This window comes from Schistocerca gregaria, chromosome 4, assembly GCF_023897955.1.
Source record: "Schistocerca gregaria isolate iqSchGreg1 chromosome 4, iqSchGreg1.2, whole genome shotgun sequence".
Taxonomy (NCBI): domain Eukaryota; kingdom Metazoa; phylum Arthropoda; class Insecta; order Orthoptera; family Acrididae; genus Schistocerca; species Schistocerca gregaria.
The window spans coordinates 715,015,247-715,028,626 of NC_064923.1; the positions used below are offsets into that span (position 1 = coordinate 715,015,247).

The following is a 13,380-nucleotide window of genomic DNA, read 5'->3' on the forward strand; positions in this document are numbered from 1 at the left end:
TGCATTTGCTTGGATGCAGACTCTTGGCAGCAATACACCACCACACTCACTTCAGCCAATACACCACTACTCTCACTTCAGCCTTCACTGCTCACAATTACCCCATCAGCCTAATTAAAAAGCAGATTACCTGGGCCATCACATCCAACCCTCGTATTGCTAATCCCTCTAGCTTCGGAGCACACCAGGTGGTGACTCAGTATTATCCTGGTCTGGAGTGTGTCAATCAGCTACTTTGACAGGGCCATGACTCCCTAAAATCATACCCTGAAATGAGATCCGTTCTGTCTGAAATTTTGCCCACCACACCTAGAATAGCTATCCATCACCTTCCCAAGCACTGCAATATTCTTGTCAGACCCTATGCTCCTTCTGCACCCATCTGCGTACACTATGGCTGCTATCCCTGTGATCATCCCCACAGCAAGACTTGCTCTATACATCCTTCTACCACCTATAATAGCCTTGTAACTGTCAAAACATATACTACAAAAGGGAGAGCCATCTGCAAAATAACACGTCATATACCAGCTATTCTGTAAATATTGTTCAGCCTTCTACATCAGCACGACTACCACCAAAGGTGAATGAGCACAGGCAGAGGGTGTATACCGGCAACTTGCAATATCTTGTTGCAGAGTGTGCTCTACAACATGACATTTGTGACCTTGGTGCCTGTTTTATCACACACGCCACCTGGATTCTTCCCCTGGACACCAGTTTCTCAGAGCTCTGCAGGTGGGAACTAGCACTACGATGTATTCTTGGTTCTCGCCACCCACCTGGACTAAATTTACATTAATTTCTTAAGTCTCATCTTTTCTTCACTGTAACTACTCTTTGCTTCACTCTGTTTTAGTTTTCTACATATTTAATTGTCTTTACCATCTAATTTTCACTGGCCCCCTCCCACCTCTGTTATGCAAAATGCACTTAGCTTTTCACTCTTATTAACTCGTGCAAGATGTTTCAGTAGTAATCTCTGTCTTGCTATTACCCTATCTTCCAACTTTTTTAAGCTCTCAGGTTTTCAAATGTCGTCCAATGCAGTCCCCAACAATCAGACATTCCTTCTCATACCGTACAGTAAGTCTCCCTTGACTCACAGTTCTGGGTGACTTTCCCAAAATCTACCCCTTTTCCTTCACCCTTCTTCCTTTCCCTTCAACCTTTCTGCCTGAAGAAGGAGCCACTGGCTCCGAAAGCTTGCCAGTCACAACAGTCTTTTATGTGTGTGTTCTGCAGTCGCTTGATGAGTAGATTTTCTATCTATCCAATTCAATGATTACATACTTTTTATCCATTTGACCTTCACTTATAAGATGTGCTTCATTTATCTCCCAACTTTGAATTCACACAAATATTCCCTAACTATAGCTTTGCAGTGAGGTGCAATAGTTACAGTAGGTGACTTTTTACAAAAGTTGTGATGCAAAATTGTCAATAGCACATTTTTTCCCCCCATGCAATCCATTCTTCTCTGTGTCCCCCAACTCTGGAGGGATTTTATCTATCACTGTATGTGAAGACTTTTCATTTGTCTTTAGTTATATTTTTGATATATTTTCTTCATTTACTTGCTGCTTATACACATATAAAAAAAAAGCCTTTCCTCGGCCTCTAAATTAATAACATAAGCCTGTGTGAATTAACCAATGGTATGGGTAGCAGTCATCACTAACACATGTATGTCGGATCAAAACACATAATTTCATTAGCATTAGGGTGAAGCTGTGAACAATGCATTTTCCAAGGCAATAATTCCAGTACATGTAGAGTAAGCACAATTCCATCCATCATTGTTCACAAAACCATTACTGTATTTTTCCCACAAATTGTGGCAACTTAATACTGTGCTCCTTATTTTTTATATTTACATGATTACAAGAACCATAATTTAATACATAATAGTTTCATTATATTGGTTTTTGTTTCCAGAATGTATATACCTTAAAATATTGAAAAAACTGAATAATTTGCAGATGATTTAATCACACTACAACTTACCTTTAATCTAATTGCCTAGCACAGATATACCACAAATATCTACAGGGGCAAGGAGAATGATTTCACACCCTGGATGTTGATAACAATGAAATATTATTTTTGTAAACTTTTTGAAAGTCACACCTATCAGTGGAATAGTATTGTTTTTATGGCTTTTTAATGCAATTGTGTTGTGCGTTTTATTTGTTCAAATGGATTAACTGGAATATCATGCTCTTACATAAAAGTCCTTGTTTTTGAAAATTTGTTGCCAATGGATATTCATCCAAAGTTGGTTAAAGTTAAAAAAGGTTTACTTAATTAAAATGTGTACATATTCCTCTTGATGATCCACAGGGATGTGCTATAACAGCAGTCACAAATGAAACTATCGCAAGAGTGCACAATATGGTATAGAAGATCAATTATTAGAGTTTTAGAAAATCACTGATGTCACAGGCATAAGAAGAAAGAGTCTGGTATCTTTTACATTAATAATAAAGTATGAGAAAACTTTATGGAAGAGGAGTGCTGCTAAGTGCTTCTGCGAATGCCAAAAGTCTCTCAAAAATGTACAGGTCATTTTACGAAGAATCCAACTAATCTTTTGCCCTAATTTGTTACTGTTCAAGATCAGAAAGAAAAACCCAACCAAAGCTGCATATGGTAGTTGGTCATGCTGTCCCAAAAAGGAATGTTGGGTAGATGGGTATTTTGAAGACCTTGCAGAATCACAAGTCAAAGATATCTATTTACTGGAAACATATGGGATAGAGAGCACCGAGCTAAAATGGATTATGTCGAAAAATAAGAATATCTTTTACCTAAAAAAGAATTATTTCTCTGCCAGGTTGAGAAGGTTTTTTCTTGCCCCTGTATGTTAATGTTACATGTATGATAAAGCTTTATGTTTTATACCTTCAATTGTACTGCTGATGAATTTTTGTAGCACCTTCCTCCAATTTTACCAAGAGTGCTCCGCCAAGATTCTTTGGATAAATCTTGCATTATAATTTCATTTTCTTCTGACCTCATAATAAGTGCTCTTTTAGTGTGATGCTCAGAATGTGTATCACAAATCCGCAAATCCGGAGAAGAACATAAAAGTTTTTCATTTTGGTGGGAAAATGCCATATTTGCATTTCTGTTTCTTAAATATCGTATTATATATCTACGTATCTCTCTCAATTTTTTGTCACTATTAACCCTAGGCACAGCCCTTAATCTTGAAAGACTACTTTGATACATAAGCCAATTCTCCAAATTTTCACCAAGATCTGTAAGATTTGATTCTACTTTGTTTCTACATTCAGCTCCACCAAGAATATTTTGAAATGTTTTCAACGCATTGAATACTGACATCACACCTTCGTGATAAGGGCTGAATTCTTGGAAACTTGGTGGTCCCAAAATTACTGGGGCTATACCTGCACTTGTCACTCTTTTCTTGTTTGGTAACTCACAAATTTCGCTTTCATTTTGATTGTGCCGCCTTTTACGTTTGATTGCAACATCTGCAGTTATTTTACTACACACATTCATTTTATCAGGCAACTTGTAATTCTGTCTTACTGTGCAAGTATCATGAGTGAGTGCACTGTAAGAGCTAACAGTCAATGGTAACTCACATGCCTGAGGTTTTGCCACGGCATTTTTTTCCTTGTAGTCTACAGGCACCTTATGTACATGGATATTGCAAGCTGAACACTGCCTGTGGATTACAGCTTTACTTATATCAAATGTGTCTAAGTCTCTGTTCGTAGAAACTTTGATGTTACCAAATTTCCAGTGAGTAGTGACAACCTGCAGATGAGCTGCAGCCAGTTTGTTAGTTGAAGATGGATGTTTAACATATTTGTCATGTGTTAATATGGTTTCATTTTGGCAGTGTGTTCCTGCATCTATAATGGGAAAGGAGTAGTTTTCCCCAGCATTAACAGAGCTCCCAATCTCTTTGGGTTCATATTCTAAATCATGATGTAACTTTATTGTGGGACTAGTTGCCCGACTGCTATTTATAATTTCTGTTTTCATGCTGGCTGCTGCTACTTCTGAGGCACCTTGTTCTTTGTTATAACCAACAATCATAGCTTGATTCTGAAACAGAATAAAACATAATTTATCAAATATTAGTAGAGACTATGAAAATAGAGTCATCAGTTTGTTATTTCTAAAGGTAACTTGGTAGAAATGATGTGCTTGCTCACATTAAATGTATGCTAATGAAAGTACTGGTCATTAACTGTACAGGAGCTCAGAATTACAATCTTTAGTTGTAGTCACTGAATAAAGACACATCTACATCAATACTCTACAAAACATTTAAGTGCCTGGCAGAGGGTTCATTGAACCATGTTCACAATAATTCTCCATTATTCCAATCTTGAATAGAGCGCACAAAAAACAAACGCATATATCTTTCCGCACAACCTCTGATTTCCTTTATTTTATGATGATGATCATTTCTCCCTGTGTAGGTCAGCATCAACAAAATACTTTCACATTCAGAGGAGAAAGTTGACGATGATAATTTCGTGAGAAGATTCTGCCGCAGCGAGAAACACCTGTGTTTTAATGATGTCTACCCCAAATCCTTTATCATGCCTATGACACTCTCTCCCCTTTTCAAGATAATACAAAACGTGCTGCTCGTCACTGAACTTTCTCAATGTATTCTGTTAATCCTACCTGGTATGGATCCCAGACCGTGCAGCAGTACTCTAAAAGAGGACGGACAAGCATAATGTCTGTCTCTGCAGTAGATCTGTTACATTTTCTGCATGTTCTACCAATAAAATACAGTCTTTGATTTGCCATTCACACATTTTCTGTGTGTTCTTTCCAATTTAAGTTGTTCATGATTCCTAGCTATTTACTTGAATTTATGGCCTTTAGATTTGACTGATTTATTGCGTAACCAAAGATTAATGGATTCCTTTCAGCACTCATCTGGATGGTCTTACACTTTTCATTATTTGGCGTCAATTGCCAATTTTTGCACCGTACACATATCTTTTTAAAATCTTTTGCAATTTGATTTGATCTTCTGATGCGTTTACTAGACTATGAACAACAGCACTGCAAACAACCCAAGACAGTTGCACAGATTGTCTCCTAAATTACTTATATAGATACAAAACAGCAGATGGCCTATAATACTATCATGGGGAACACCAGAAATAACTTCTGTTTTACTCCATGACTTTCTGTCAGCTACTACGAACTGTGACCTCTCTGACAGCAAATCATGATTCCAGTCACATAACCGAGAAGACATTCCATAAGCACACAATTTCACTACAATCTGCTTGTATTGTACAGTGTCAAAAACCTCCTGTAACTCGAGAAATACAGAATGGATTTGAAACCCCTTGCCAATATCACACAACACGTGTGTATAAAGAGCTAGTTGGCGCCACAAGAATGGCGTTTTCTAAATCCATGTTGACTGTGTGTCAATAGACCATTCTCTTTGAGGAAATTCATAATGTTTGAACACAATACATATTCCAAAATCCTGCTACATATCAAAGTCAATGATATGGGCATGTAATTTAGTGGATTACTCTTACTACCTATCTTGAATATTGATGTGACATACACAACTTTCCAGTCTTTGGGTACTGACCTTTTGTCAAGCGAGTGATTGTATATGATTATTAAGTGTGGAGCTATTGCATCAGCATACCTAGCTGGTATACAGTCTGGATCCAAAGACTTGGTTTTATTAAGTGATTTAAGTGGCTTCATTACTCCGAGGCTCTCTCTTTCTAAGTCACTCATGTTGGCAATAGTTCTTGGTTCAAATTCTGAAATATTTATTTTGTCTTCTTTGATGAAGCAATTTGGAAGGGTGTATTCAGTAACATTGCTTTGACAGCACTGCTGTCGATAGCATTTCTTTGATTGTGTTTTGCCGCTAGCATACTTTACATATGACCAGAATCTATCTAGATTTTCTGCCAGGTTTTGAGACAAAGTTTCATTGTGTACACTATTATAACATGCACTGAAGTCTGCACTGAATTGCGAGCTTCTGTAAATAATTGCCAATCTTGGAGATTTTGCATTCGTTTAAATTTGGCGTGCTTTTTTCATTGTTTCTGCAACACTGTTCTGACCCGTTTTGTGTCCCAATTGGGATCAGATCCATCATTTGTTAATTTATTTGGTACAAATCTCTCAATTGCTTTCGATACTATTTCTCTGATAAATTTTCATCTGCTTTCCTGAAAAAGTATATTTTTGTTTATTTTTGGAGGATTTGGGTGTCATTCTATGACAAACTTGTATTCACTAATCCCTGTATCCATTTTGATGCTTGTTGTTAGCTCAGGATTATTTGTTGCTAAGAGCTCAAGTGTGTTTTCACAACCGTTTACTATTTGTGTGGGCTCATGAACTAACTACTCAAAATACTTTTCAGAGATTGTGGTTAGCACAATTTCGGATGATTTTTTATGCATTCCTCTGGATTTAAATATGTATTTTTGCCATTATATAAAGGGTAAATTAAAGTCATCTGTGTTGGGAGGTCGGTAAAAGGATCAAACTATTATTTTATTCTGGTTGCCAAGAATGACTTCTGCCCATACCGACTCATTGGAGCTATCTATTTCAATTTTGCTACGAAATAAACTACTTCTAACAACAACAAATGTGGCATTGCTAACTGTGTTTAGCCTATCATTTCTGAACACTGTTAAGTTCTTCACAAAAATTTGGCTGAACTTATCTCCAGCTTAGCCAGCTTCCAGTGCCTATAATGATTTGAGGATTAGTGCATTATATCAGCACGTGCAGCCCTGCAACCACATTTAGACAATTTACAACTGTTATACCAATGGTTCCTGGATCTATGTTCTTCCTGTGCTCAACCAGCATCCTTTGAAACTGAAGCCCTTTCTGTGTTTAGCCGAGACCCTCCTACCTAAAAAAAAAACTGCCCAGTCCATGCCACACAGTTTCTGCTACCCACAAAACAAAGATATGCTAGCATAAATAATGATGTTGAGGTATCTACCCAGTTTTTGAGATTGGATTAATTAAAAATAGATGATGGTTTTTGGTGCTTTAGTTGTTCTTCATAGTCTCCCCTCAATTGCATGCAGCGCATAGAAGATTCATACATCCCTATGAAACTGTCGGAAAAGGCTTTCTTCAGGATGTACTCCAAATCGCATGCTACAATGTCTTGAATGTTGGTTTTGTCATCAAAACATTGACCATTCATGTGAACTTTTGCACTCTGACGTTTTATGGTAGGATTGTATTCATTACAGTTGCCTCATCACCTGTGATTACTTTTTTCTGAAAAATACTGACTGCATTTTGCATTTCTATCAGTCACGGCAGGCGTCCATGCATTGTTATTGTTCAGGACTTTAGGTGCGCGAGACAAACTTTGCGCGCACTTTTCTTTTCTTAAAAACATTCCAGAGAATGTCTTTAACATTTGATTTAGAGATGATGCTCTGTTACAATTTGTGACACAACACAGAGACACTATGGCCACATGACCATTACTTAACACTGTCCGATCATAAATGACTGGTCAAATAACATCTGTTGCTTAGCTGTAAGTTCATAAGTTCACACTGCCACTTTAGTTACTGTGTTGACATGGGTTATACCCCATGAATAAAATCAGTGTCAAAACCTTTTGGAAAGATGGTGTTTGTAGAAATCCAAAAGAAGGGTATCACAAAATTCATAATGACACACACAAACAGTTGTGATGCCAGATGATAGATAAGAATTAGCAATGAATATCAATGAGGATGGATTGCAGCTAAAAATGTGGATTACCTTCAGTAGGAGCTCATTTTTACCACCAAGTTGTAAACCTCCTGTGGGACATCCAAATCCCCTTACAAGCCTAGAAAAACCATTATCAGCCATATTTTTTTATGTCTAGAGAATCTGCAACCACATTTAGCACTAATAAATTGCTTGTCTTGGTTATCAATATTCCTTTTATTTTTTTACTCTTTATGACGCATTTTGCCCCCAGCATCATCAGATCTTTGGTACAGAAGTAATTGTACATGACACAATGAGTTGAGTTCATACCTTAATGGATACATAGTATCTAGTCAAATGTTAACATTCTTCCTTAATGCCAGTGGCCAAAACTGCTCATTACATTCAGCACAACACAGTAAACAGGTTAGAGGCAACATTTATACCAGATCACAAAATATCTGGCACATATGAATGCTTAATTACAATTAATTTATAAGCTGTTATGTTGTATTCTATGCTTAAATAATGGATCACGTTTTTCAAAGATGGCGACAGACATGTACATATGAATCAATACAAATTATGTAGGTAACATTAAGTGTAATTAAGCATTCACGTGCGACAGATATTTTGTGATCTGGTATAGATAGTGCTTATTACAGCAGTTCATGGCAAAAGATGTTTACTTGGTAATATGCATAATTGCAGGAGTGAGTTTGACAATTCCTGTAAAGAAAGAACATTTACAACTGACTTGATACTATGTATTCATAAAGATATGTATCTCAACTCATTGTGTTATGTACAGATAATTGTTTCTCCACTTCATCTTATGTTACTTTTTGTATATTGTCACTGTACAGAAAATTGTTTTCCACTTTTCTCATGTTATATTTTCTAGCACATAAGTTATGATCCTAAGAATGAAACACATCATAAAATATAAAAATAAAATAAAATATTGGCAACCAAGACAGGAGTAATTTATTGCAACTATTTATGCCCCTGAAACCCGAACTATCATTAATAGCAAACACAGTGGTACTCTCCAGGCTGTAAAAGTGAAGTTCTTGAGGTCGATGTTCTATCAAGTTGCAAAGCAGTCACTACAAAGGATAGATGAAACTAGAACAGGGAGCAAATGACTTGAAAAGGAATGTGAAAGTGAGACCTAGAGACTGTCCCGGGAGACAGTTGATCACTCAAACAAAATAGGATCTGGAAGGAAGATGAAAGTAATGGCACAATAATGGGAGAGAAAATCTATACAAGGCCAGAAGAAGAGGAAAAGTGCTCTTATATGACACCTGGGCAGCTGGAGATGGTTAATCAATGACTACACTGAGATGTCCCTGAGAAGAAAGAGGCATTAAAGCACAGGACAGATTAAGGTAATCATGAGGAGTGTAAGGGAGTGGATGTAGTCCACAACAATCCTTAGCTTCACAATTTGACATTAACTGTACATTAGTCAAAAGGGATAAGTAATTCCAGTTACAGCAACTACATTGCAAAACCAATCTACATGAGAAAGGTAAACAAGTACGTAAAGGACAGAAATAGAAGATTTGGTTTGCTAAGCACATAAATTGCAGATGAGCCAGCCACTCTGCATCACACCAAGCTTCTAGTCTAAAAGCTTGGACTGGAAGCCAAAAAGTAAAAAAAACATCTTAAAGTTTCACCACACTTGTTCCTGTCAGCTAAAACAGTAAGTAAGTCCCCCACTTCAAACTGCTTCTGCCCTCTAATCAAAATATAAAATGCTGTTAATGTGCAGTGAGACATACATCACAGATGGATGGAGCAGGAGGACATGGAGTACGATCTGTGCATAAAAGGAAAGTAACTGATTTGAAGGCAGATGAAAAACTAATTCAGCCGGTCATAAAGACTGCTGCCTTCTGTCCTCTACTGCCTCCCAGTCTCCCTCCTACTATCAAATGACTCTCCATCTCTGACGTGAACTGCAGCCTGTTGGGGAACTGGCACATTGTGTCATATGATGACCTCTGCAGAGACCTCGTAGCGACAAGAGTGATATAGATTTTCCCTGTTGTTCAAGCTGCTGAGGGCTACCTTGTGCTTTTGTCACTTCCTCTGCAAGTTACATGTGTTGCACTGCTTGTATACACTAACAGAATCAGTTTAGATGATAAATTTTTCACTATGATGATAACTCATCTATATCAATCTTTTCAGGAACAAATATATTTCTGGACTATACACAATAAGAATTGTTGGGGGGCAAATTCTAAATATACAGTTGATAAGATTGACTGAAAAACCAAGGGAATTCCTTCACTTCAAAACATCAGTGTATATTAAAATACAGTTATGCTAACTGAGCCTTCCATTAGTAATTGGTAGAACAACTTTATATTTATAAATGAAAATGCACAGCAGAACAGCAACAATTTTGGGCTTTTCATTTTTTTTAAATGTACATTTGTGATGCCTGCATAAAATGCTGCAAAATGAATACTTCAAAATTACACGAAGACAGCATTTTGTTTTGAAATTTGCAGATTTCAAATAATTTAGCTCCCCTTAAGAAGCCAAGGCAATGATCTGCCAAAATTCTTCTGTAAAATATTGATAGAAACTATGAGCATAAAGTAATCTCATCTTATACAATATTTGAACATTTAAGCTGCATGCCATTGCTTATAATTTGATTTGAGACATTGTCACCAGAGGTGGTCATTGTCACCAGCATGAACAAGAGGCAGTCAGTGTGTGTCGGGAACCACATGAACAACTAGACAGTGCCATACTGTAATATAAATCACGTTGTGCAGAAAGTGGTAATATTCCTATTTTATTCCAATGTGGTTTGAATTATTCTGAACAAACTTGTAAAATTGTGAACAATTGCGAATTAGTTACGGCCACATAAGCGGTTATTTTCAATGAAGGATTTCCAGAATATTGATGAGTGTTTTCCTAGTTTGTGGTACAGAGCTCTGAACTAGCCTTGCTACCTATGTAGCTAACACTGTTAGGTATCATCTGTTGCAGTGTGGACAATGAATAATTTCAGACTATGTACCATCGGAAGATGCTTGAATGTGAGTGTACATACACACTATGTACATTTCATTTCATAATGCTCCCTGTACAGATATATGAAACTCTGTCAAATACAGTATCAATATAGCAGTCAATTTTGAGAGGGCACTTTCAAAACTACATTCATATCTGAAAGGCAATTTCGGTGGTTTCTAAAGTGATTTTTAAAGTCATTCCACTTACGAATGACATAGATAGGGAGTTTTAAACCAGTTGTGCCTTATGGAGTGCTGTTTCTAGATGTATTTCTCATAGGTTTGTTCAACATGTGACTATTATGGAAATGTTCCATGAGCTCAAATGAGAATCCCCAGAGGAAAGACATTATTTTTGCAAAACGCTACTGAGAAAGTTCAGAGAACTGGCATTTATGACTGACTGCAGAATGATTCTACTGTCACCAATGTATATATTGCATAAAGACTGAAAAGATGAAGTAAGAAAAATTAGGGCTCATAGAGAGGCATAGAGACAGTTGTTTTTCCCTCACTCCATTAGCAAGTGGAACATGAAAGGAAATGAATAGCAGTGGTACAAGGTACCCTCTGCTATGTACAGCATGATGGCTTGTGGAGTATGTATGTGGATGTGGATGTAGACGTATATGAAGAGTTGCCAATTGTTGTTAAGCTGTGACTCGAGTCTTAATGCAGTGGCTGAAAACAGGGGTGGTTTTAGAAGCTGCAGAGGCCATCCTAATTATCTCATGATGCACCACATCTAACATTTTTATATAGAATGGACTAGCAAGTATGCAGGCCATTCATCTGAGGTTGCACAAAAACTCTGAGAAACTGGAGTACATGGATTCCATTTGACATTCATTACATATTGTGAAGTCACAGGAGTAAGAAGTGCTTGAGTGACAACTCCATGTGACTATAAAATGAGAATTACAAACAAGATATTTAATCAGTTAGTAATTTGAGTGAAAGCACAAAAGAGAGAGAAACCTGCACAAGAAAATGACTCAAAAGAGGAACAAGAAAGGCAACTTGCACTAAGGAATGGGTGGGGGCTCTGGATGAAGAGTTCAGTAAAAGCCTTTCTGTCTAAACCTTCATGAGGGGCCACGTAGAAAACTTATGCAAATGCATTGATACAATGACTGCTTGTAAGCTGTTTGGGAGGAGGAGAAGCAATAGGGGAAGTATACTTTTCTTGCAAAGATACCTATACCTGTCTTCTCTCTCTCGCTAGAATTATACTTTTTCTGAGCTTTTAAATGCTTAGCATAGATGTGTCAGAAAGCTATGACAATTGTACAACATTTAGATATGGCTTAAGTTCAAAAGTGTGTGACTGCAATGATTCTATATGATTATTTGGGATGGAGGGTGATTAATGAGCTGAATTCTAATGGGATAACTACACATATAGTACCAGCAAAAGAGAAAAGCATTCTTGCAAAACAATACTGTACATCATCTCTGGTACCTACCTATACGAAAGAGCACATGAAATAGAAGTCTTTTAAATATCCTGACCAGAAATGGAACTTTAAGGGACAGATTTAACAATCGCAATGCTTACCTTGATAATAGTTACTAAAGACAAAAAAATTTGTGTTGGTATAGTTACTAAAATCTACTTAAAAGACAAATGAATATACTTTCCTCAAATATAAAATATAAATTTCTTGATCTACATAAAGTTGTTAAACAGATAAAAAGAAAAGCATTCTTGAAAAATAATAGTGTACATCAGCTCATCATTATGTAGATCGAAGAAAATAAATTTCTTGATTTACATTAAGTTGTTAAACAGATATAAAGTCATCCCTATGACAGTAACTGAAATGTAAGTGAAAGTTTCCTTGTCTTATTGGTGCAATAAAACCTTCTCAGCTTAATACCTTTACCAGAAGGTGGGAAGATAGAATACGGTTGCCAAAATGTCACAGATGCCTGCGAATCGCCATTGTCAGCATGTAGGGACTCCTGATAAGAACATTAGCAGGTAGCTGTGTAAATGGCAAGCATGAACTGATAGAGTCAAAGAAATTTTCCCTTTGAAAGTCTCAACTCACTGCCAAAGAGTTTTGTATTCACGTGCTTACATTATTGTTGGTGAGGTCCTGGCATTGTAAGCTCCACTGGTTGGTTCTCTCTGGGTCTGAGATGGTGTCAATCAGGAAGTATTGATTTGCTTAGTGCTCTAACACATACAGCCTACAGCTGACACTCAGAAATGGGCCAAAACCAATTTGGCTCACATGCCTGAGCTGTAGGCAGCTTTGCTGAGTGCTCCAATCCAAATTGCGACATGTGTGTGGTGGTTTCCTAGCATAGGGCATTTGTGCGCCTGGTCACAGAAGAGAGCGCGAAACTAACACAGCCATGGTCACATTGGCTCACCTATGTGAGGAACATTTATGATGGCCATGGGTATGGTTGGTGATGCTGGCCATATATCAGTGTCCTCGTGGCAGAGGCTAGTGACATCATTATCATGAGTGCATGAAATTGCTCAGCTCATGTTGGCTACTAGCAACTGTGGGCAGGGTGTTGTGCTAGAAACATATAGGTACCAGTGATCATTGTTTGGTACATCCATGCAAAGTCATTGCTCCAAGAC

The 13,380-nt window shown here is 37.3% G+C and overlaps 1 protein-coding gene across 1 annotated transcript in view; it reads right to left on the minus strand.

Moving 5' to 3' along the window:
- The window catches only part of LOC126266919 (uncharacterized), a 157,868-nt gene that overhangs the window by 15,954 nt on the left and 128,534 nt on the right, over positions 1 to 13,380 (minus strand). Inside the window, exon 6 of the mRNA XM_049971609.1 lies at positions 2,905 to 4,083. Coding sequence (XP_049827566.1) covers positions 2,905 to 4,083 — 1,179 coding nt within the window. The remainder of the gene's footprint in view (positions 1 to 2,904; positions 4,084 to 13,380) is intronic.